This window comes from Muntiacus reevesi, chromosome 1 (assembly GCF_963930625.1).
Source record: "Muntiacus reevesi chromosome 1, mMunRee1.1, whole genome shotgun sequence".
In the NCBI taxonomy this organism is placed as follows: Eukaryota; Metazoa; Chordata; class Mammalia; order Artiodactyla; family Cervidae; genus Muntiacus; species Muntiacus reevesi.
This window is the reverse complement of record NC_089249.1, coordinates 218,246,725-218,271,006: the sequence shown is the minus strand read 5'-3', so window position 1 is coordinate 218,271,006 and position 24,282 is coordinate 218,246,725. Positions and strand designations below refer to the sequence as shown.

Here is a 24,282-nt window from a genome sequence, read left to right as displayed (position 1 = left end):
GCAGGAGCGGTTGGGTCCCCAGCAGAAACCACAAGAGTTTTAGAATCACGACAAAGTTGTCGGAGACACCTCTCGACTTGCCAGACGGCTGTAACTTGAGTTTCACCACCTGATCTCCTTTCGAGAAGTAGTATACACGAAAGGCTGTGAGGTTGTATTTCACAATTAATCGATGGGGTTTGGTTCCTGTTTTTCATCCGAGGCCCAGCAGAGGGCGCCATCGAGGAGCGGCGGGCGGGTCCCAGAGGTGCTATGGCGTCCCAGTTGTAACCTGGTCAGTGTCTGAGCCTGAGCCAGGATGGGTTCGCACCCTCCGCGGCCCAGAGAGAGCTGAGCGCTCACCCGCCGGGCACCTGGGAGGGGACGCGGCCGGCGTTAGCACAACTGCAGGCGGACCCCCCGGGGTCCGGCGCCCTCGGGCGGCGCGTGAGGCTGGCGACCAGGTGGCCTCGGAGTTCCGGGAGGGCGCGGCACCCGCGGCCGCCGCCGCCACCACTGATGCCGCTGCTGTTACTGCTGTCCGGACTGGTGCTGAAGGGCGCGGCAGGTAACCCGGGGCGGCGGGGGCCGGGGGCGCTGCTAGGGAAAGTTCCTCCAAGAATACAGATGCCATTCCGGGTTTGGAGGCGAGGAGAGCATGGTCAGTCGGAGAGCTGACTCAAGATAGCCGAAGCCACAGCTTCCTGGGGATCCCTTGGCCCGTCTGGAGGACGCCGCTCGCACTCGGCTCCCAGACCTGGTCCTCGAGGAAGGCCCCGGGGAAAAGCTCCTCGGAGACAGGAATCTGAGTGCGGCCTTGGAATCTGCACAAGCCTCTGCTCGCTTGCTCGACGAGGCACCTGCCCATCGCTATAGGTCTCCCTGGCTCCCTGCAGAGGTTATCTCGGGTGGCCCGAGCAACTCCTTGTTGAGGTAGCGGGTGAGGGGAGCAGCAAGGATTTTTTTGACTTGGCGGGGAATTTCCATCCTTTTCCAATTTTCATTCTGCACGCAGAATTGCAGGGCTGATCCTCTCCCCGCCCCTCCCCTGCCGGATTCCCGACCACCCCCACCGAGCACCACCCATCCTAACTGCCCAGAGGCCTGAGATTATTAGCACAGACCGGGAGTGTCCACCATCACGGCAGTAATAATAGCTGATGTCCTTTATTCCAGGCTCTGTACTAAAGGCTTCAAGTACAAGAAGCCATTTCGGCTGTAGATAATTCAAAATGTACGATTTGCAGGTTTAAAATAGGGCCCGGAAAGGACGCTAGGGGGCAACACTGGGATCCAGATTCGAAGATTTTTTTCCTTTCTTTTTTTCAGAGTTTTTAACCATATTTGTTCTTGGGCCTTGTCTCAGAATGTCTTTTACACATAAGTGAAATACATATGATTCCAAAGGATCCAAATTATATTTTTATAAGCTATTAAAATTTTTAGCTATAAATATAAATTTGTGACATGTAATATATGTGCTTTTAAGATAACACATTAAAATCAGCCATTAGATAGCAACAATTCCCAGAATTTGTAAGTCTTGAGGGTAAAGCATATTTACGGGTGTCTGAAACCACTGTCTTGTGGTTGGAAAACATCTGTGGATTCGATCAGGGACCACTGCACAGGTTCTGCTAATCCTGCTGAACTTCCATTCAGCATGGAAGATGGGCCAAACTTCAGCTAGAGCTTAGTGAAAATAAAGAGGTTATTTTTTCCCTCCAAGTTGAGGCTCTTGAATGCAATAGGAGAATTCAGGGCTTCCCTGGTGGCTTAGTGGTAAAGAATTCACCTGCCAAGCAAAGGAGGCACACGTGTAAAGAACAGACCCTTGAATTCAGTGAGAGAAGGCAAGGATGGGGTAATTTGAGAGACTAACATTGAAACATGTACATTACCATATGTAAAACAGATGACCAGTGCAAGTTTGATGCATGAAGAGGGACAACCCAGAGGGATAGAGTGGGGAGGGAGGTGGGAGGCGGGTTTGATGGGGGGAACACATGTATACCTGTGGCCGATTCATGTTGATGTATGGCAAAAACCAGCACAATATTGTAAAGTGATTATCCTCCAATTAAATTAATTTTTAAAAAATAATGGTATAATAAACGTCCTTGAACATAAAAAAATGTAGGGGAGGATTTCTGTATCTGGGTGTTCTGTTTCATATACTCAATATACATCTGTCCTCAGAAAATGAATATGTATTTCTCCAAGGATGTATATGCATGTTCCATTTCTCCTATTAAATATATAATCTGTTTGGTTTTTTTTAATGAAGGAAATGGCAACCCATTCCAGTGTTCTTTAAACAACAAACAGATGTTTGTCAAATGAGTCATATTGCAAAGGGAGAGGTCAGGGTTGCCTAGCTGAGCAGCGGGGCAGGGCTGAGCCAGGCAGGAGTGCATGGGTTCTCCTGGCAGCATATGAGCATCACCTGGGAGGTTTCAACGCCTGCCAGTGTCCAGCCCTCCCTTACCTCCAAACCAACTAAATCCATGTCAATGGCAGGATTGTCAAAGCTGCCGGGTGGTGTTAGGCAGCCAGATGGAGACATCCCAGTCCTGGCTTTGTGCCTGCCTGCTGGGGAAGTTTCCCATCACTCCTGAGGCAAGACCCCCATGTTCCTCTTCCCTTCCAATGTACCTCTCATTGTTGTCATTCCATACTATCTGTCCCAGCAAACACAAGGGTGGGAAGGATGTTTATGCCTTAAGATTCATACTATTCTTTTCCATTTTCCCCTTGCAGAGAGTCCTTGGGGGCTGCCCTTCTTGGCTGATGACCCAGTTTCCATGGCAAAGGTGGTGATGGCAGACCTGACACAGCGGAAGGTGGAAAACAAGTCATGGCCTAGAGGTAAGACCTTGCCCGCCTGCTGAAGAAAGGATAGGATGGTGAAGGCCAGGAGCCCCCAGCTTGCAGGAGGCCATGTCCACTGTCTAGGAATCTGGAGGACTGTCTTGGGATGGGGAAACTCTGCCAGGATGAGGATACAGAGGCCAGGGCCTCCAGACAGTGTCCCAGAGGCTGAGACCTGGCCTCCAGAGAGCTGACCGAAGCATCTTTCCCCATCTCACCCCAAACTCCAGCTCTCTCCTTCCCAAGGCCACCTCTCCCTTCAGAATAGGGAAGGACTGAGACTGAGAAGGTGCTGTCTCCATGCCTATTGTTTAGTCATTCAGTCACGTCTGACCCTTTGTGACCCCATGGACTGCAGCCCACCAGGCTCCTCTGTCCATGGGATTTCCCCAGCAAGAGTACTCAAGTAGGTTTCCATCTCTTTCTCCAAGGAATCTTCCTGCCCCAGGGGTTTAACCTGAGTCTCCCGCACTGCAGGCATTTTTTTTTAACCACTGAGCCACCTGGGAAGCCTGCCCCATGCCTGTACTTTTTCCTTATGTTCATTATTTCATTGGATGCTCAAGCACTGTGGAGCAGGTCAGTTAATTGAGCCTACCTACAGATGAGGAAACCAAGGCCTGGAGAATTGAAATAACTTCCTCAGAGCCATGCAGCTAGGGACTGGCAGTGCCATATGGATCATAGGGGAGGTGGGGCAGATGCAAAAAAGTCTCCTGGCCTGGGTGGGAAAGGGGCTGGCTCCTCCCTCCCCAACCATGGTCAGAGGAAGAAGGAGGCTAGGCTAATGGGGCGCAGGACTGCTTCTTTTTGAAGACCAGCCATGTGGCCAAGAGACTAGGAACAGCAGCGGAGAGTTAGGGTGGAAGTGGGGGAAAACTAATGTTCACGCAGGCCCTGAAACAACAGTGGCATGTAGCAACTTTCTTAGGCCATGTCACTGCAGGAGTAGATACCGCTGGATGCCTGCCGTGTAGCCCCCACTTCCTCCTGCCTTGGTCCCACAGTGCCTGGCACTGACCCCAGCCTGGCAGGTCGTATCGCCTCCAAAGTTAGGGAGGTGGCCTTCCTCAGCTGCTTTTGCTTCACTCTGGGCTGCAGCCCAAGGCATGATGATCCCACTTGGGTCCAGTTAGCAGGTGGGAATCTAGTTCCAGCTGAGATCGTTCTCCTAGGCAAAAATGGCAATGAGCAGTGTGTGAGCCCCCACAGAGAGCAGGTTGGACTCTCAAGACTATCTGGTAGGCAGAGCAGAAACTGGTGGGGTTTTCAGGGAGGGAAGGGTGACAGGCGCTTCACTGGTACATGGGAAGCAGTACCTGAAAGTCAACTGAGGCAGACCACAGTCATGAACTTGTCCTAAAAAGCAGGTCCCTGACTCCCAGGATGGGTACCAGATGCCAGGATGTCGGCCATGGTAAGTAGTCCAGGGCAGAGCAGATGCCAGGAACCAGAGCCCTCATGGCAAGGAGGGCCAGGCCGGATCTGGACAAGCCTGGGAAGGATTCAGAATTCAGCCCTTTCCTTCACCCCCACATCTGCTACACTGAATCACAGCACCATTTTATTTTTCCCTGCATTCTTGCAGCAGCCTCAGGACACCTGACATAGGCTTCTGACTTGGGACCTTTGCACTGGCTCTCCCCTCTGCAGACCTGGAATGCTGTCAGATCCTTATATGGCTGTTCCTTCCTGTCTTTTATAAAGAATTCCCTTTTTGAGGAGGCCTTTCCTGCCTGTTCTAGAACTGTATTTCTTGGCACATAGTGCCTTCCTGCATCTTTCTCTGCTCCATCTTCACATCACCTTCTCTGACCTTCTTGGAATCTCCCTCTACCTCCCTTTCCTAAGGACACATTTAGGGCCTGCCTAGACAATCTGGGGTAATCTCTTCATCTCAAGATCCTTAATTTAATCTGCATAACTCCTGTTACCATATAAACTAACATTCAACAGGTGCAGGGATATCTTGGGGGGCATTATTCAGCCTACCCTACTATGTTTTCTGAGCTGTGGAGAAGGAGGCAGGACCGGAGGCCCAGCTTATACGGCTTCCTCACTACCCAGGAGTCCCAGCCGCTACCCAAAGACACAGGATCTTTTCTGTCCCTCACTTCCAGGGCAGGTAGAGCTGCTGCAGATCAGAACCAAGGAGTGAGTGGATCACCTTGACATGGAGAAATCATAGCCTCTGTTCTCCCCCAAAGAACTTTGTGCCCATTCACAGCTGCCAGCACAGGAGTACCCCCACACTGATCTTAACTCAAAGATGTACGAGGAAACAGCACCATGAGAGATAATTCAGTCATTTCCCAGGAGGCCCACACCAGTTCAGGCCTGATGTTAACCCTTCACTCAAACACTCCTAACACTGACCACTCTTGCCTCCCATGAGGAGGTTTCTCCAGGCATGAGAAGAGAGCATCCCTTTTCTCAGTTTAGAAAAAGGCAGCAGTCCCTGGGGAGAGAATCTGGGCTGCCCTCGTTCTAGTACATGCCTTTGAGTACTACACTTGGTCTCCCCTGGGCCTTGATTCCCTTATCTGTAAAATGGGCCCAATCACACTGACCTCTTAGGTTTATTGTAAGGATGAACTAAGATAGTGAATGAGGAGGAGTTAAACCAGTGCAGGCACAATGGTCACTCCAAAAACGGCAACTCTTGATTATCCTCATACCATTCATGTTCTTATTTTTTGCCCAGTACAGCAACTTCCAGCTGTGTGCTAGGCCCTGGGTAAATAAAGGGCAGATGGACTTACCACCCTCATGAAATCCAGTTTCACAGGGAACACAGGGCACTCTTGAGATCCCTTTGTGAGACATCAGGCTGAAATCAGGAGGACTTCCTGGAGGAAGGGATGCCTGACTGCAACCTGAGGTGTGGAGAGTGGCTGAGAGAAAACAGAAAGGGGGATGCCTAGGGCAGAAGAAACAGCAGGTACAGAGGACCTGGGCAGAGTTTGGTATAGCCTGAATTAACAAGGAGGCAGTAAAAAGAGAGCTGTGAGTGTAGAGATGTGTTTGACTCCTTTCACATGTGAATGTTCAACCAATAAGCACCCACTGTATGCCAGAAGCTGTTCTAGGTGCTGGGGAAACAGAACAATCTAACAGGAATCCCTGCCCTTGGAGAGCTGACACTGCAGAGGAAAGAGTCCATTAACAAGACAAACAAATACATACTCTCTAGTCAGTGCAAATGCATACTCTCTCCAGTGCTCTGGAGAAAAATAACACAAAGACAGGAGTGTTAGGGGATAAAAACTTCTGAGCAAAAGTTTTTTAAAAGTTAAGTACGAAAGTAAGCCAGGGATATCTCAGAAATGTGACCTGAGTTTAACATACAGCGCTTATTTGAATAGCTTGAGTCAGGACTGACTGCTAAGTAGATTTCATCTCCAGCACTAAGTTAAATCAATGAGTTTGGAGTTATGGTAGAGAAGCAGCATTTGGACTCAAAGAGATAAGAGATCAACTAGTCCTGGGCCTCCCTGGTGGCTCAGATGGTAAAGAATCTGCCTGCAATGCCAGAGACCCGGGTTTGATCCCTGGGTTGGGAAGATCCTCTGGAGAAGGAAATGGCAACCCACTCCAGGTTTCTTGCCTGGAGAATCCCATGGACGGAGGAGCCCGGTGGGATACAGTCCATGGAGTCACAAAGAGTCGGACACGACTGAGTGACTAACACGCAATAATGTCTGCTGTGGGAAGAGAAGGGAGTGGGGAATGGAGTCAAGGTGCCACCAGCTTGGCAGTAATGGTTCAAGCTAAGAATGATGTCCAGCCTTTCTCAAGCATGTCCGGGCAATGAATTAAGCTTAATTAACCACATCAATTGAGCTCCCAAGCAACCAACTTTTTAAAAATATCCCACCCTTTTTGTGAGAAATTGGAAACCAGACAATCACACTCACTAGAGATGAATACAAAGTATGAGTAAGTAGGCCCTGCATGAGGAACTGAGAAACTTTCTGAGAATAAAGTCCATAAGCCTTAATGCCTGAACTTTGGCCTCAATGTTCAACTGGGGCTGTCTATATTTAATCTCTTTGGATGCCCTTATATATTTTTTTTTCACTGAAATTGCTAGTGCTTACTCTTGCTAATAGGACTTCCCTTGTGGCTCAGATGATAAAGTGTCTGCCTACAATGCGGGAGACCCCGGTACGATCCCTGGGTCGGGAAGATTCTCTGGAGAAGGAAATGGCAACCCACTCCAGTACTCTTGCCTGGAAAATCCCATGGACGGAGGAGTGTGGTAGGCTACAGTCCATGGGGTCGCAAAGAGTCGGACACGACTGAGCAACTTCACTTCACTTCTTCACTCTTGCTAATGGACTTCCCAGGTGGCGCTAGTGGTAAAGAATCCACCTTTCAGTGTAGGAAACATAGGGACTCGGGTTTAATCCCTGGGTTGGGAAGAGCCCCCGGAGGAGGGGCAACCTACTCCAGTTTTCTTGCCTGGAGAATCCCACGGACAGAGGACCCTGGTGGACTACAGTCCATGGGGTTGCAAAGGGTTGGACATGACTGAAGCAACTTAGCACACTCACACACATTCTTGCTCGTAATGAATTCTTTTGGGTAAGTTTCTACAGCCAACCTCATCCAGCACACTGAGGCCTGGTGCAGACCCTGATGGTCTATGTGAACCCAAGACCAGTTTGTGTTTCCACAGGGACGCACTCCCTCCGCTACCATTACCTGGACCTGTCAGAGCCGGGCCCGAACCTCCCTAAGTTTCTGGCTGTAGGCTACGTGGATGATCAGCCTTTTATCCGGTATGACAGCCGTATGGACAAAGCTGAGCCCCAGGCTCCATGGATTTCATCCAAGAATGCCACATACTGGGAGGATGAGACCAAGAAGCAGAGGAAATGGGCAGAGATTCATCAGGTGGAGACATGGATAGAGATGGGCTACCACAACCACAGCAGCGGTGCGTTGGGTGGACGCCCCATGCTCCTTCCTTCACCCTCTGACACTCACTCTCCGGGCAGCTGTGCTTGTCAGAGGGTGTGGGGCAAGCCTCTGACACTTGGCTCTTCTCAGTCCCCTTCCCCCACAGTCCAGCAGGGGCCTCAGGGCCTCAGAACAGTGCAGCAAGCATCATAGGAGCTGGGGGCCCATGATGTCTCCCCCTAACCCCTTGCCTGCCCCTTAGCTAACCTGGGTTCTGAAATAGCTGATGGGGAGAGGATTTCCCTGCCTCATCCTCACTCATGCAGTACCCCCAGCCCCTCTGGTACCGCCTTAGCTTCTCCTTCTCAGCAACAGTGCGCTTGGGCCCACCACCAGGGCTGCTGCTTATTCTGAATGAAGTGCTTATGGAGCACAGCTTGTTCACACAACACCGCCCTTCTCTGTGCCTCGATACCCAAATGCCCAGACTAAAAGCCTCAGGTCCCCAGAGGCCTCAGAATCAGTAGATACAAAGGATATAAAGGATTGAGACTGAGAAGGGCTGTGCATCAGCCAAGGGCCCCCGGGATAAGCATGGCATGACTTGGTCTTACCGTTGAGAACATTTTACACCCACAGGTGGGCTTCCCTGATGACTCAGCTGGTAAAGAATCTGCCTGCAATGTGGGTGACCTGGGTTTGATCCCTGGGTTGAGGAGATTCCCTGGAGAAGGGAAAGGGTACCCACTCCAGCATCTGGTCTGGAGAATTCCATGGACTGTATAGTTCATGGAGATGCAAAGAGTCGGACACGACTGAGCAACTTTCACATAGTATGGGATGTGATGTAAGGATGTGTCTAATTATGAACTGGGGTGTTTGTCCCACATGAGAAGCCTAGCAGGTTTCTCAACCCAGGCTGTTTATGAAAATTACTTGGGAGATTTTTATCTAAATAATGATGCCCCGTCCCTCTACTTTTTTGACATCCCTGTGGGTGGTGGGCTTCTCCCTGGCTCTCAGGGACTTGACCCCCCAGTCCCCACTAGTGACAACTTTCTTACCTGTACTCACAGGCATACACAGTACTCAGCGCATGTTTGGCTGTGAGATCCAGGAAGATGGCCACTCCAACAGCTTCTGGCAGTTTGGCTATGATGGGCAAGACCACCTGTCACTGGACATGGAAACTCTGAACTGGGTGACAGCTAACCCCATGGCTCTGTGGACCAAGCGCTGGTGGCAGACAGAGCGCTGCTATGCTGAGTACGACAAAGCCTACCTGGAAGGCCCCTGCCTCACCTCCCTGCACAGATACCTGGAGCTGGGAGGCCAGACATTCACCCGGAGAGGTAAGTTTCAGCCTGTGGCTCCCATTTTCAAGAGCCATCCCATTTGACAGACAAGTCTCTGGGAAATGAGGAGGCAGGCTGCGTCCCCAGGCTGTGTCCCCCTGGCTCAGGCAAGTCCTCTGAGATCCAGAAAGATGGCCAGCTAGCCAACAGCTTTTTGCTGCAGAGTAAGAAGAAAGCCCAGACCTCAGGTCTTTGCTCCAAATAAGATAGAGTGCGGAGTTCTGGAGTCTCCCCTGTTCCAATGTGGTCTTGGGAATAAAGTCTCTTAATCTGGGTCTCATTTTCTTCATCTGCAGGGCAAGTGGGTTAAACTAGGCCCTCCTAAAGTCCTTTGGGGATCTACCAGCCTGTAACTCTGCTCCTTGGGAAAGAGATCTCAGGTTCCAGGAGAACAGCAGCCCTCACCTCTCCCTCGTCCCTTCCCTGGGGACTGACAGGGAAGCTGAAGCTTTTTTCCCCTTTCCTCCCCCACACCCCTCATGCTAAACATGCTCCCCAGACTCCAGGTGCATCATAAACTTCTCCTGACCCCAGCCAACCAGGGCTAGAGACACAAAGGCTGGGGTGGACACTAGGGAAGGTAGGTGCTTGGGAATGCCTAGGGTGAAAGCCTTTCTGGCTGAGGTTGCCAGGGGTGGAGCTGATCAGAACACCCAGGACACCATGGATGTCTGGCAATTGAATGGTGGGACGTGAATCTTCTGAGGTAATAGGATATTCCTCAAAGGGAGGACAGGACAGATCACATCAGGAGTAGAAGATGTGATTGTGAGAGCAGAGCATGGTGGTTCAGAGCTCAGGCATTGGAGCCTAGCCTCCAGATAACTCATCCCAGCTCCAGGATTAACTGGCTATGTGACCTTGTGCCAGTTACTTGCCTTCTCTGCACTTTAGTTTCCTCATCAGTATAATGAGGATAGTAATAATAGCTGCTGCCTCTCCAAAGCACCATATTGGTGTGCTTTAAATAAGTACTGTGGAACTCTCATTTAGCACCTATGTGCTAAATGCACTCATTTGTCCTGTGTCCTTCCCCTGGGAGATTAGTGAGGATTCTTCACAGAAGCAGAACCAACAGGCTACATGGAGAGAGAGAGAGAGCTGTGTTCTAAGGAACTGGCTCATGCGACTATGGCAGCTAAGTTCCAAGATCTGCGGTTGGCAAGCTGGAGACCCAGGAGAGCCAATGTTGCAGTTCCAGTCTGAGACTAAAGGCCTGAGAACTGGGAGAACTAGTAGTATGGTTCCTTCAAATGCTAGAAAGTTTGAGGCCCAAGAAGAGTCAGTGTTTCAGTTTGAGTCTGAAGGCAGGAAAAGACCAGTGTTCCAGCTCAGCAATCATGCTAGAGGAGCTCCCTGTTACTCAACCTCTTTGTTCTGTTCTGGTCTTCAGTTGAGTGGATGGACCCACTCACACTGCAGAAGGCAGTCTGTTTCACTGAGTCCAGTGATTCAAATATTAATCTCAGGCAGAATATTCTTCAACATAAATCACAGCAAGTTCCTTTTTGACCCACCTCCTAGACAAAAGAATACTCTTCAACATAAATCACAGCACGATCCGTTTTGACCTACCTCCTAGACAAAAATAAACACATGGGACTTCATTAAGCTTAAAAGCTTTTACATGGTAGAGAAAACATAAACAAAATTAAAAGACAACCCTCAGAATGGAATAAAATATTTGTAAACAAAGCAACAGACAAAGGATTGATTTCCAAAATATACAAACAGAATATGCAGCTCAGTATTAAAAAAACAAAAACCAAAAAATAACCCAACCAAAAAATGAGTAAAGACCTAAGCAGAGATTTCTCCAAAGAAGACATACAGATGGCCAACAAATGCATAAAAAGATGTTCAGTGTCACTCATTATTAGAGAAATGCAAATCAAAACTACAATGAGGTATTCTCACACTTGTCAGAACAACCACCATCAAAAAATCTACAAACAGGGACTTCCCTGGTGGTCCAGTATTAAGACTCTGCCATGCAAGGCAGGGGACATGGATTCAAGCCCTGTCAGGGAACTAAGATCCCACATGCCGCGAGGCAACTAAATGGGCACAACACAGCTAGAGAGAAGTCCACTTGCCGCAACGGAGAACCGGTGCAGCCATAAATAAATAAATAATATATATATATATATATTTAAATCTACAAACAGTAAATGCTGGAGAGGGTGTGGATAAAACAGAACCCTCTTGTACTGTTGGTAGGAATGTAAATTGATATAGTCACCATGGAATACAATATGGAGGTTCCTTAAAAACCTTAAAATAGACTACCATATGACCCAGCAATCCCACTACTTGGCATATACCGTGAGAAAACTACAATTCAAAAAGACACAAGCACCCCAGTGTTCTTTATAGCACTATTTACAATAGCCAGGACATGAAAGTGAAACCATTCGCCTCAGATTTGGGACTGTAAGTCATGTGGCCAGGACTTGAACACAGCCGAAACCCCACGTGGGACTCCAACCATGATCTTTTCATTAGAATCACTCACCTGGTGTCTGGACTTAATAAGAAACAGTTTCTTTGTGTCTCAGCACAGAAGGAATCCAGCAAGAGGCAAAGTGATGGGTTAGCAGTAGATATATAAATATAGGACACTTAGAAGAGATGTAAGCAGGCAGGCCAGGGAGCTCTACCCTAAGGATTAAGTAGTCTACAATTTTATAGTCAAAGGAAAGGGGGAGGGAGAAAGTACCACCTTCTTTGAGTAGACAGGAGGTTTATATCAGTAGCTCCTCCTTTGTATCAGGCAGGAGACTGACCCATGAGGTCAAACTAGGATTATCATAGCACTTATTCAAATCAGTAGAAGGGTGGTGACATTTTTCTTCCACCTAAAGGCCCGAGGCATATCTCATGCTTTTAGTTAAGCAAACCTGCTTCATTTCATGATGTTCCAATAGCTTTCTTGAGTGATCATTAACTGAGAGTGGTCTCCCAAAGTTTCCTAGGTTTCCCTTTCTATCTATAGTACCCAATGGGACATCTATAGCTACTTGTATAACTATTCTATTCTATTCCTCTCAGAAGTAACCTAAACATCCATCAACAGACACATAGGTAAAGAAGATGTGGTACATACATATAGTGAAATATTGTTGTTATTCAGTTGCTCATTCATTTCGGATTTTTTGCGACCCCACGAACTGCAGTATGCCAGGCTTCCTTGTCCTTCACCATCTCTCGGAGTTTGCTCAAACTCGTGCCCATTGAATTGGTGATGCCATCCATCTCATCTTCTGTCATCCCCTTCTCCTCTTGCCTTCTATCTTTCCCAGCATCAGGGTCTTTTCCAATGAGTTAACTCTGCATCAGGTGGCCAAAGTTTTGGAGTTTCAGCTTCAACATTAGTCCTTCCAATGAACACCCAGGACTGATCTTTAGGATGGACTGGTTGGATCTCATTGCAGTCCAAGAGACTCTCAAGAATCTTCTCCAACACCACAGTTCAAAAGCATCAATTCTTCAGCACTCAGTTTTCTATATAATTCAACTCTCACATCCATACATGACTACTGGAAAAACCATAGCCTTGACTAGATGGACCTTTGTTGACAAAGTAATGTCTCTGCTTTTTCACATGCTGTCTAGGTTGGTCATAACTTTTCTTCCAAGGAGTAAGTGTCTTTTAATTTCATGGCTGCAGTGATTTTGGAGCCCCCCAAAATAAAGTCTCTCACTGTTTCCACTGTTTCCACATCTATTTGCCATGAAGTGATGGGACTGGATGCCATGATCTTAGTTTTCTGAATGTTGAGCTTTAAGCAAACTTTTTCACTCTCCTCTTTCACTTTCATCAAGAGACTCTTTAGTTCTTCACTTTCTGCCATAAGGGTGGTGTCACTTGCATATCTGAGGTTATTGATATTTCTCCCAGCAATCTTGATTCCAGCTTGTGTTTCTTCCAGCCCAGCATTTCTCATGATGTACTCTGCATATAAGTTAAATAAGCAGAGTGACAATATACAGCCTTGACGTACTCCTTTTCCTATTTGGAGCCAATCTGTTGTTCCATGTCCAGTTCTAACTGTTGCTTCCTGACCTGCATACAGGTTTCTCAGGAGGCAGGTCAGGTGGTCTGGTATTCCCATCTCTTGAAGAATTTTCCAGAGTTTGCTGTGGTCTACACAGTCAAAGGCTTTGGCATAGTCAATAAAGCAGAAGTAGATGTTTTTTTGGAACTCTCTTCTACTGGGTCATGCTCAGTAAATCTTTAATCCAATTTTCTGTTGATGGGCGGGGCTGCGTTTCATGGCAAATAGATGGGGAAACAATGGAAAAACAGTGAGAGACTTTATTTTCTGGGGTTCCAAAATCACTGCAGATGGTGACTGCAGCCATGAAATTAAAAGACACTTGCTCCTTGGAAAAAAAGCTATGACCAACTTAGACAGCATATGAAAAAGCAGGGACATTACTTTGCCAACAAAGGTCCATCTAATCGAAGCTATGGTTTTTCCAGTAGTCATGTATGGATATGAAAGTTGGACTATAAAGAAAGCTGAGCACCAAAGAATTGATGCTTTTGAACTGTGGTGTTGGAGAAGACTCTTGAGAGTCCTTTGGACTGTGAGGAGATCAAACCAGTCCATCCTAAAGGAAACCAACCCCAAATATTCACTGGAAAGACTGATGCTGAAGCTGAAACCAATACTTTGGTCACCTGATGGGAAGAATTGACTCATTGGAAAAGACCCTGATGCTGGGAAGGACTGAAGGAAGGAGGAGCAGGGGATGACAGAGGATGAGATGGTTGGATGGCATCATCGACTCGGTGGACATAAGTTTGAGCAAACTCCAGGAGTTGGTGATGGGACAGGGAAGCCTGGAGTGCTGCAGTCCATGGGGTCACAAAGAGTTGGACATGATTGAGTGACTGAACTGAACTGATTAGGCACCTACTGTATGCACAAAGTCACAGAGGAAGTAAATAAAGTCACTGAGAAAACCCTAGGATCTCTGTAGGAAGAAGGAGGTATGTCAGACTAGGACCCAGCAGCCCCCCAGAGGAAGCTCCTTGGAGGTTGGGGACAGAAAGTCAGTCCCCTTCATGGCAACTAATAGGTCAATGCTTCTTTGTAACAGCTGGAAATCAGTCATCCCTGCCTACAACAGTAATTGGGTACATCCCCTAAACAGAGACCTCGTCCCCATTTCCTTGTCCTCCACCCTGGAAGATGCTGGAGGAGCCCAGAATTAAGCCTAAGGGATAGGCAGAGAGCAGCCACTCAGCAGTCTTCCTCCCTCCTCCTCTCCTTGCAGAACCACCCACAGTACGGGTGACAAAGCACTTGGCCCAGGACGGGGGTACCACCCTGAGGTGCTGGGCCCTGGGCTTCTATCCACGAGATATCTCACTGAGCTGGTGGCTGGGTGAGAAGAAGTTGAATTCAAAGCTTGAGTATGTGGAGACACGCCCCAGTGGAGATGGCACCTATCAGACGTGGATGGCCGTGTGGGTGCCGGCTGGGAATGAGACCCAATACACATGCCATGTGCAGCACTCCAGCCTGAATCACACGCTCACTCTGTCCTGGGGTGAGAAGCTGGGCTTGCCCGGGAGGGGCTGAGGGGGGAGAAGGGGAGGGTCCCAGGGGACCGGAGACAGTCCCATGATCTGGGAGTGCCCACTTTTCTGTCTTTCTTAGAAATGCCCTCTCACCCAGGACTTATGACCATAGTTATCTCTCTCATCCTGATCTTGCTGGTGATTGGCGGTGTTGTGAGCTTGATCAAGTGCCTTCAAGGTAGGTGGGTAAGGAACAAAGGAGTGGGAAGCCCTCTGGCTGCAGAGGGCTTTTAGGGAAGGAATGTATCCTTCCCTGGGGCAGCAAGAACTGTTTTCTCCTGGGAGCAGCAACTACTGCTGAGGTCCTGCCCCCTGTCCCCCACATGTAGAAAAGCCCAAATGTCCCCACCCCACCCCAGTTGCACGCCACCAGGAGGACCCTGTGGATTCCACAGTTGGGGGAGACCTGGGACTGACTTGGGAAAAGGCCCAGATAGGGGAGGAAGAGGGATGGTGGGGACCCACTCACTGGGTCTCCTGTGTTCTTTTTCTCCACAGCCAGGAATAAGGAACCTTACGAGCAAGCCCCAGGTGATTGTGGTATGGACCAGTTGGGGAGAGGAAACCCCAGATGTTCCCAACACAGCAGAGATGCCTTAGAACTCAGGATGGGGGTGGGGCATGGTGTATATGCTTTTCCTGGCCTCAGTCCCCTGCCCCCAGGCAGAGGGAGTAGGGAGCACTCCAGAGAGCCACCATCCGGGTTTGGAAGAGGGTTGGGGAGCCTATTGGGGTCACCTCCGTTCCTTTCTTCCTGCAGGTGAATAGGACCCCCATAATTCTCAAAGCCCAGCAAGATCAGGAGCTCCTCAACTCATCTGCTGACAGAAGTCACTGTCACAAATCAAGGTTGTGTTTTGTGGAGTATTAGGCCCCCCCTGCACTGGCTGGCTCATGTGATCTGTGAAGGGCCCACCCAACCCAAAACTGAGCCCTCTTCATCCCCACCAGCCTTCTTACAAGCAGTCTGTGCCACTAAGATGGCTTTACCCTCTTCCTGAAGCCCTTTTAAAAGTCTAGTTATTTCCGGTTTGGGGGGTGGGAAGGGAGGCAGTAGTAATCCCTCAGCTCCTCTTACACTTGACAATTTGCAGAGTGATTTCATGTTAATTGTAAATCCCACTTGAGCTTCTCAGGCACTCTATGAGTTTGGCAATGTTACTGTCATTCCCACTTGCCCAACCTGAAAACCAAGGGTCTGGGCAGTCAGGGAAAAACCAGAAAAGTATCCAAGAGTTATAGGGGCAACATCCTGTGTGAACCTGCTAGCATCAGAAAGAAATGACTGACTGCCTGCTTCTTTTATAGGTGTGTTCTGTATATATGTATGATCTCCTTCTGTATAGATCAGAGCGTTGGGTGTGTGAGGGTATAGGAGAGGCAGTAAGAGTAGGTGTGTGAAACTGAGGAGGTATGTTAGGGTGAGGATGTGTGGGTGTATGTTTGAGGGTGAGAGGATATATGGGGTGCATGTGAGGGGGAGTGTATGTGTGGTGTGTGGTATCCTTTTGTATTTGAGGGGAAGCTCAGAAGACAGGTACCTGGAGACCTGTTAGTTAGTCCCAGGCAACTGAAGGTTGGGACACAATTCAGACCATACTTTCCCTATGTCCTATCCTTTTGAATGGTTGAATTTTTACAATAGGCACAGGTTACTGATAGAGTAGGAAAAGACCCCTTTTCTCTGTGTCACATGAAAATGCCTGTGAAGGATATGTCTGGAGAAGGCCCAGCCTCACCTTTGAATGTTCAGTGGAGCAGAAACCCCTTGTCTCCTCTCTGAACAAGAATCCAGTCTCAGGGCCATTTGATGTGCTAGCAGCTGGGACTCCAGAGCCGAGGCAGAGAGAGCGCTCTCCATTGTCATAAGGACACAAGGTCAGACCCCTTCGAGAGCACCCGCTGCCTCCCTTTCAGCTGACCCCAAAGTGCAACGGAGCCTCCTGTGGGGAGTTTGAAACTTCTGTGTCTACAGCCCTGGGAGGCTCAAAGGCCAAGGATGTGAACGCTTGTAATACTAGAAAAAGAATCAACCTACCCTGGTGGCCTGTAGGACCTAAGCAGTGAGCTTGTAATGATTGACTTGTACTGAAGACGTGTCTTATATGTCTGTCTTTCTCACTGATATTGTCATGCCCCATATATGCTGTGCAAACCACATACTAAGCAGAGTTCTAGGCACTTTATTGTATGTTAGTCTCTCAGTCGTGTCCAGCTCTGTGAGACCCCATGGACTGTAGTCCACCAGGCTACTCTGTCCATGGACTTCTCTAAGCAGGAATACTGGAGTGGATAGCCATTCTTTTCTCCAGGGGATTTTCCTGACCCAGGGATCAAGCCTGGGTCTTCTGCATTGCAGGCAGATTCTTTACCATCTGAGCCACCAGGGAAGCCCTTTATTTTATACTTTATTGTATACTAAGCTATTTAGTCTTCCAAGCATGAGTGTGGGGGGGAATGAATACTTCTGTGGTACAGGTGAGGAAACTGAGGCCCAGGGTCCCACAGCTGATTCATGCCAGAGCTGGGATGTGAGGACAGGCAGTCTGGCTGCTGCAGCCTGGCCACCTCACCACTGCACCAAAGCCTCAACAATAACTGAGCTGTTCTGTAAATGGGCAAGTAAGTACAGGTCTACAATCCCTTATCGCAATTCTGAAATCTACAAAAACCTCTGGAAGCTAGAAGCGTCTTCCCAACTTTGTCATCAAAACATGACCTGGGAGAGGGGAAGGAGGGGAAAAAAAAATCCTAAAGTGAAGTGAGGTTCAGTGCTCCCACTGCCAGGGGCAGTTTTGATCCTTAATCAGGGAACTAAGATCCCACTATGGAGCAAAAAAGAAAAATAGTCAAGTGGGGTTATTCATATTCTTCATTTACTTCCTCTAGTGTGCCTTTTCACATTTTTTCACAGAAATATTGATTTGGGGGATTATTGGATGTCACCCCCAGACATCTCTGGTAGTATTATATAATATTCAATATTCACATCTTGGTATCTTTCTAAAGTCCAAAGAATTCTAAATTCTAAACTATATCTGGCTCTAAGGGTTTTGGGTAAGGGATTATGGACCTGTATTAATAAGGTTTTGTGGTAATAAACGTGTTTTATTTTTACAGTTCTCTGGCTGTATGGTGAGATAAGTTAGAACAAAGGTCAGGTCTGGTCCCCACCAATGGGAGGCACAAGTGCCCAGGTGGACCCTCAAGGCTCCCTCAGCCCTGGGTATACTTAGGGCCTCCTGAGAAGAAGTGGAACTTTCTTCTCTGGGGAAGGAGTGGAGGCAGAACGTTTTTGAGAAGAAGCAGATAGAAGGAGCCTTCTGATTAGTCTTTCTCTCTTTGAATTGGTATAGCTGGGTCACCCTTCAGTACCCCACACATACCCCCAAGACTCCTCTATAGACCCTCCAGACCCACCTCCCAATTTTGATCTCATCCAACCAAATGTAGCCCTTAGACTGACAATCTGCATGGCTTCTTTGATGCAAGGGGGTGGTATATTCAGGGAGTCTTAGATATAGGGTCTGGCTTCTGTAATTATGAACACTGGGCAGAATAGGCTGGAAGTTCCTGTCCAGTTCTGGGCTTCCCTGTGTCTAGGACCCTGAATACTTCTGGGACTGTGGAATTATAGGGTCATCTCTCCAAATGAGAAAAAAGGGGCAGAGAGGCCATAAACTAGAACAGTGCCATAACAGCCCCTGTAGGACAGCAGCAGGGCCCCTGGCACCTGCCCCTAAAGGGTATGGTCTTTCCTTCTTCCATTAGCCTCATTGGCTAATTGGTTTAGAAACTGCCAGAGGGCAAGGGACATGCAGTCTACATCTGTCTGGATATCCATCCACAAACCCTGGTTTTTGCACCTCACTGCCTTATCCTGGTGGTTTTACTCACTCTGTCCACCCAGCCTCTGATCTTCTCATCAGAACATAACATTTGCAAGAAAACCTGGGGTTCTGGGACCAAGGGGCTGATAGAAATGCCTGAGGCAAGGAGACAGCTGTTAAACTGCCTACCCTGGCCTGAGGGGCCTTCCTCCCCTTTCCTGAGTCCTACTAACCCTTCCCTGCTGGAGTAGCCCCCACCCCAAACTTGACACCCCAGGCAGAACCTACCAGCTTTTTTGCTGCCAGTGGCTCCACTGTCCTGATGTTCAAGAAGTATCTGCTCCATAAACAGATTATGAAATCTTTGGTAACTGGATCGATTTTGTTTTCATCATATCTCCCTTATAGGCTAGTTCAGGTGTTTTGCCCATGAAAGTGAAAGTGAAGTCGCTCAGTCATATCCAACTCTTTGTGACATAGAACCATAAAATACATTTTAGGAAAACAAAACAAAATATATATATAAATACAAAATAAAATAATACATTTTGGACCTAAAAGGATCCTGAAGCACCTCTTTGAACCCCTGATAATTTGACCCTCTCACTAACTGCCCCACCCCCATCACACTACTTCCCTCTGCTGAGGTTTTGAGGCCTCTCACATTAGAGTCCTTCCTGTCCAGGCTGTGAGCTCTCTCTCAAGCGCATTTCTTTTACCTCCCATCCACACCCCAACATATTTTGGTTTATGTCTGGTGCAGCTACAAAAATTGAAATAAAGGAACACAATTCAATTACCACCCCCACAACCAGTAGAAGTGAACCCAGGGGTCTAATGGCACCAAGGGATGAGCAGGCTTAGAAAGCATTGCTGTCTCCCATAACCCAGGTTTTGCTCCACTCCCATTTTTGGTTTTTTGGCTTTTTAAAAAATATTTATTTATTTGCCCCCATCAGTCTTGGTTGTAGCATGCAGGACCTTCGTGGCGTCATGCATTGTGGTACACCGGCTCAGTAGTTGTGGAGTGCGGACTCAGTTTCTCTGGGGCATGTGACATCTTAGGTCCCCAACCAGGGATCAAACCCAAGTCCCCTGCATTGCAAGGCGGACACTTAACCACTGGACCACCAGGGAAGTCCCTCCACCCCCATTTTCGTTTCACTGCTTAGTAGCGGCTGGTCAATGGTCTCAACCAAAGTCTGGTGCTCTGAGCCTAACTGAACCCGCCTGGACATCTGCCTCTCTTGGCTTCCTTCCCCAGCCACTGCTGCCAGGGGAGTAACTTGTGAGGGGACAGAAGGCAAATGCAGAGGGAGTTTGTCTTAGTCCTGAGTGTTCCTCTCAGCTTCACCAATGGACACCATGGTCTCAGGAGTGGACAGAGGCAGGAAGGCAAGGGTTCTGAGTGCCCTACAAAGGGCATGGGAATCTGGCAGGGGTAGGATGGCAGGTTTGCAAGGGCTCCTCCCTCAAATCCTTGATCTGAGGGAACAGCCTTCCTATCCGGCAGGGCACTGACTTTGTGTCCTGAGGGCACGACCACGGGCCTCTCTAGGGAACTGCTTCCTTCTGTCAGCCATTCTGGGCTGTGGCTCAGAACCTGTGGGTGGAGTGCTAAGTCATATTTCTAAGCCTCAGGCCACCCTGATGGCCTCCCTACTCCCATTTTCACAAATCTCACATGCTAACCACTTACTCAGGAGTCCTATCCCAAACCACAACTTCTTGAGGGGCTATTCCATTCAGAACAGAATTCTCTGGTTGTTCAGTGTGGCCTGGCGCTGTGATTATGTGTCAAATGAATGAAGGAATTCACTAATAAATAATAATGAATCATGGGTATTCAAACAATACCATTAGAATCCAAACTCTCCAAACAGGAAGGCTTTCTTACAATGTCATCTCCAATGCAGCTTGACTCACCCAGTTTCCCTCACTGTTCCAGCCTTGCCTCCCTTGCTCCCAAGGCCATCCAGAACTCAGAGACCCGGACATGCCCGCCCTGGGTACCATGATGAATTATGCAGGATATCCAAGAAGCCACGGCCTGGTCAGATGGGAACTAATGACAAAGGCCAACAGGAAGGCCCAGCCCTAGACTGGTATTCTTTTTCCCCTCTAACTCCCTGGAAATGTTCACAGATCAGTGTGGCATGACAAGCATAATCAAGGACATAGGCTCTTTAACAACTGTGTCTCTCTAGACTCTCCTTGCCCCAAACTGCCACACAGTACAAATGGAACCACACGACCTCATCTCAGAGCAAACAGTCAGGGAGGAGGGTGTCAACCTTCCAGCTGTCTATGCCAAAGGCCTGACCTTCCAGGTCCCTTTACTCCACAGTGCCAGAGTCAGGATCAGGAAGAGACCCAGGAAGCCCAAGCTCTCTGCACCACAGCCAAGGCAGAGAAGAGGCTGGGCCTGTATTAAGGAAAAGCAAGGCTGACCCACTGGTCATACTCACTCTGTCCAGCCAGGACCTCTGGACTCTGACAAGGAGGAGACAGTGCTAGGGCATGATGGACAAGCCTGAGTCTTGAACCCAGAGCGTAGAGACAAACCAGAATTGTAACATTAGAAGGCATTCTGGGGACTTCCCTGCCAGTCTGGTGCTTAGGACTCTGTGCTTCCAATGCAGCAGCTTGCAACTTCCATCCCTGGTCAGGAAATTAAGATCCCATATGCCACGCGGCACAGCAAAAAAACCACCACCAACAGCAAAGTCCTGCTGAAGAGCTCAAGGAACTATATTCAGTAACCTCTAATACACCATAATGGAAAAAATATTTATAAGTATATATGTGTAACTGAATCACTTTGTTGTATGCCTCAAACTAACACAATATTGTAAAACAACTATACTTTGATTAAAAAAAACAACAACAAGGCATTCTGGAGGTCTTCCATTCTAACCCCATATCCTAGGGTTCAGTAAATTTTCTTGTGAAGTGTCAGACAGTAAATATTTTAGACCTTTCTGGCCACAGTCTCTGTCTAAATATTCACCTTTGTTTTCTCGTTTTACAACCCCTTTAAAATTTAAGAATTGCTCTTTACTCTTGAGCCTTACAAAAACAAACTGAGGGCCAAATTTGCCAACCCCTGTGTGGTCAAGCCCATGCTACACTGCCTCTCAGATACCTCTGACAAAGTGGTTCCCGGTGTCTGTGTGACAAATGCTTGCCTCCTTCACTATCAACTGGAATATAATCATCTGCCATTGTGTGGGATTCTTCAGCCTAAAAAGGCTGATGTGAATTTCCATGGATAAATCTTCTGAAATCAGAATCCTGAGAAAAATGCCCTGGCAGCCACCTTCATTGCTGAGCCCTAGCTCCTGATTGCCCTCCACAGCTCTCTTTTCCCAGTGCCCCTGGGACAATGACACCTGAGGCCCTGTGTGTGCCAAGTGGTCTGCCCCAACTACCCCCAGTTCCCAGCTGATTTCAAGAGAAGGCTAGCAGTCCTTCTGTGAATAGGAGAGTGTGCCTGGTTGCTGAGGGTGTACAGGTTGCAAGAGGGCTTAAAACCAAGCTTCCTGTATAGCCTGGAAAATATCAGCAAGGCTTCACAACATGAAGGAATCTAAATAAAGCCCCTCTCTCAGGTGCCACTTAGATTTGAGGGGAGGTATTTAGAAGAAAAGCAAGATAAAATAGGTACTGAATTAGGTCTTCATTCAGCTAGGTATTCTTGAGAATGGGTATCCACTATATGTTTAAGTCACGTTGGTTCCCTCAGGATGCTCCCTCTAGCCTCCTGTCACCATCTTCTTTCACTCATTCCTCCTTGCTCTTTCTCCAGCTCTCCTTCCCACCTGGGCTCTGCTCCCTGGGACAAGCAGAAACTTGCTTTCATAAGCAGGCCCCTCTTCTCTTGGTCTGCTCCCCAGCTCTTTGCCCACCCCCTTCCATGTGCAGGGGAGAACCTGCATTCAAGGATGGGGAAGTATTCCAGCCTTGAAACTCAATTCCAGTTTCTGTTGTATGTATTACCCACAGTGGCTTCTCAGTCATAACCTCCAGGATGGCTCTCAGATTGTATATGGGAGCTCACATGTTTGTTTTCTAACAAATAAACACCATGGATATGTGTCCCACTTTACACAGGGAAGACCTGGGTTTCAACTCCTGCCCTCTCCAGGCTAAAGGCTCTCAGAACCACTAGGATAACAGAGAATTCCCTGCCAGTTCAGTGGTTAGGACTCTGCACCTCCACTTCAGTGGGGAGGAGGTTAATCCCTGCTCTGGACCCTGCTTGCTGAGGACAAAAAAAAAAAGTAGGATGACATATGGTGGGTTATTTTCCCCTCAGGGTTCCAATTACTTGAACATACTTGAAGTAAGAGAGAATAAGAGATAAGGGAGAGTTTCTTCTGAGACTTATCTACTACAGGAAAGGAATGTAGTGGCAGGTGGTAAAAACACAAAAATAACTCCAGTGGGCACTGTTCTAACCATTACAAATAATCCAATTTTACAACAACCCATGATGTATGTGCTAGGCTTCCCTAGTGGTTCAAACAGTTAAGAGTCTGTTTGCAATGCAAGAGACCCGGGTTCAATCCCTGGGTTGGGAAAATCCACTAGAGAAGGGAATGGCAACCCAATCCCAGGATTCTTGCCTGGAGAATTCCACAGACAGAGGAGCCTGGCAGGCTACGGCCCATGGGGTCGCAAAGAATCGGACACGACTGAGCGACTGACACACACATGATGCGTGTGCTACTATCATCTTTACGTTGCATGTGGGAAAACAGCAGCACAGGGATGTTAGTAACTAACCCAAGGTCATACAGAAAATGAGTAACAGAGTTGGGGTCCGAACACTGGCTGGTGCTGATAGCTCATGGTGAAAGGTGCAGCTTCGGGACCAGGGACCAGGCTTGATCACTCAAGAGTTTTTGTGTAACAGAGTTTTATTAAAGTGAAAAAGGGACACAGAAAACTTCTGACATGGACATCAGAAGGGGGACGACAGTGCCTCCACTTGCTAGTCTTATCAAGGCCTTATATATTTTTACCAGACCCATGTCCACAACATGCATCTTAAATTAACAAGATTAGAACTAACAACAGAAAGGTCTTACCAGACCCATTCCCATAACATACATTTTAAGATGACAGGGTTAGTCAAAAGGTTCTCAAGAAGAAACATGTCCTCGAGCAAGATAAATTGTTATGTTGCCTAAGATAAACAATGTAGAAAAAATCATCTGTCCTTTTCTCCTTGAGAGTCCCAGACCCTTTCTCCTTCTCGGGGGCTTAGGACCTCTCTCTCCTCCTCCTCCCCCTCCCCCTCCTCCTCTGGGACCCTGGACTTCTTATCAACCTGCCTAGGAATTGACTCTCAGTGCCATCCTCTGGGAAGAGTCTCCTTCAGGAGTTTATGCCTAGGCAGAGACCTGAAGCTTAATTAGGGATTATATCTACTTGAAGCAGCAAAGTGCGAGCCTTCTAGGTGAGTGAACAACAAGGCCAAAGACAGAGGCAACAGTCTGGCAAGAGTGTGTCAGACCTTCATTTCAGGTAAATGGTACTGGTGGCTAAAGGATGCACTGAAATGATTGCAAATGACCCTTCAGAAAATTTTTTGTCCATTTGGAAGCTGATAGGGTAAAATATAGGCTGGAAGAAACGGAAATAGAGAAGAAGACCTAGATTTGAGGAGACAAAAATCAGCAGGACTTGATCCTAGCAATTTGTTGGGTTTCATTTATTTACTCTGCAGATATATAGTGAGTAT

At 48.1% G+C, this 24,282-nt stretch overlaps 1 protein-coding gene across 3 annotated transcripts; it reads left to right on the top strand.

Annotated features, from left to right (window-relative positions):
- Positions 1 to 204: 204 nt before the first annotated feature.
- On the top strand, positions 205 to 21,502 carry LOC136156022 (H-2 class I histocompatibility antigen, Q10 alpha chain-like). 3 transcript variants are annotated; one of them, XR_010660896.1, is made up of 9 exons: positions 205 to 547; positions 2,740 to 2,847; positions 7,517 to 7,792; positions 8,832 to 9,107; positions 14,397 to 14,672; positions 14,783 to 14,881; positions 15,202 to 15,234; positions 15,464 to 15,552; positions 20,482 to 21,502. XR_010660896.1 is itself a non-coding variant. In XM_065918366.1 (8 exons), the coding sequence occupies exons 1-8, from the start codon at positions 499 to 501 to the stop codon at positions 15,469 to 15,471; spliced, it is 1,125 nt and encodes a 374-aa protein (XP_065774438.1). In that variant the 5' UTR covers positions 205 to 498; the 3' UTR covers positions 15,472 to 19,048. The 3 variants fall into 3 exon arrangements, 2 of the variants coding, with proteins under 2 accessions (XP_065774438.1, XP_065774437.1); XM_065918366.1 differs by lacking the exon at positions 20,482 to 21,502 and having other exon boundaries at positions 15,464 to 19,048; XM_065918365.1 differs by lacking the exon at positions 20,482 to 21,502 and having other exon boundaries at positions 208 to 547; positions 7,532 to 7,792; positions 15,202 to 15,327; positions 15,464 to 19,048.
- Positions 21,503 to 24,282: the final 2,780 nt, after the last annotated feature.

What these genes read in the sequence shown, in the direction of transcription:
- LOC136156022 (XM_065918365.1), top strand. Translation starts at nt 499, where the DNA reads ATGCCGCTGCTGTTACTGCTGTCCGGACTGGTGCTGAAGGGCGCGGCA. An exon ending in GGTGCTGAAGGGCGCGGCAG is followed by an intron (nt 548 to 2,739) that starts GTAACCCGGGGC and finishes TTCCCCTTGCAG; the next exon opens with AGAGTCCTTGGGGGCTGCCC. An exon ending in CCAGACATTCACCCGGAGAG is followed by an intron (nt 9,108 to 14,396) that starts GTAAGTTTCAGC and finishes CTCTCCTTGCAG; the next exon opens with AACCACCCACAGTACGGGTG.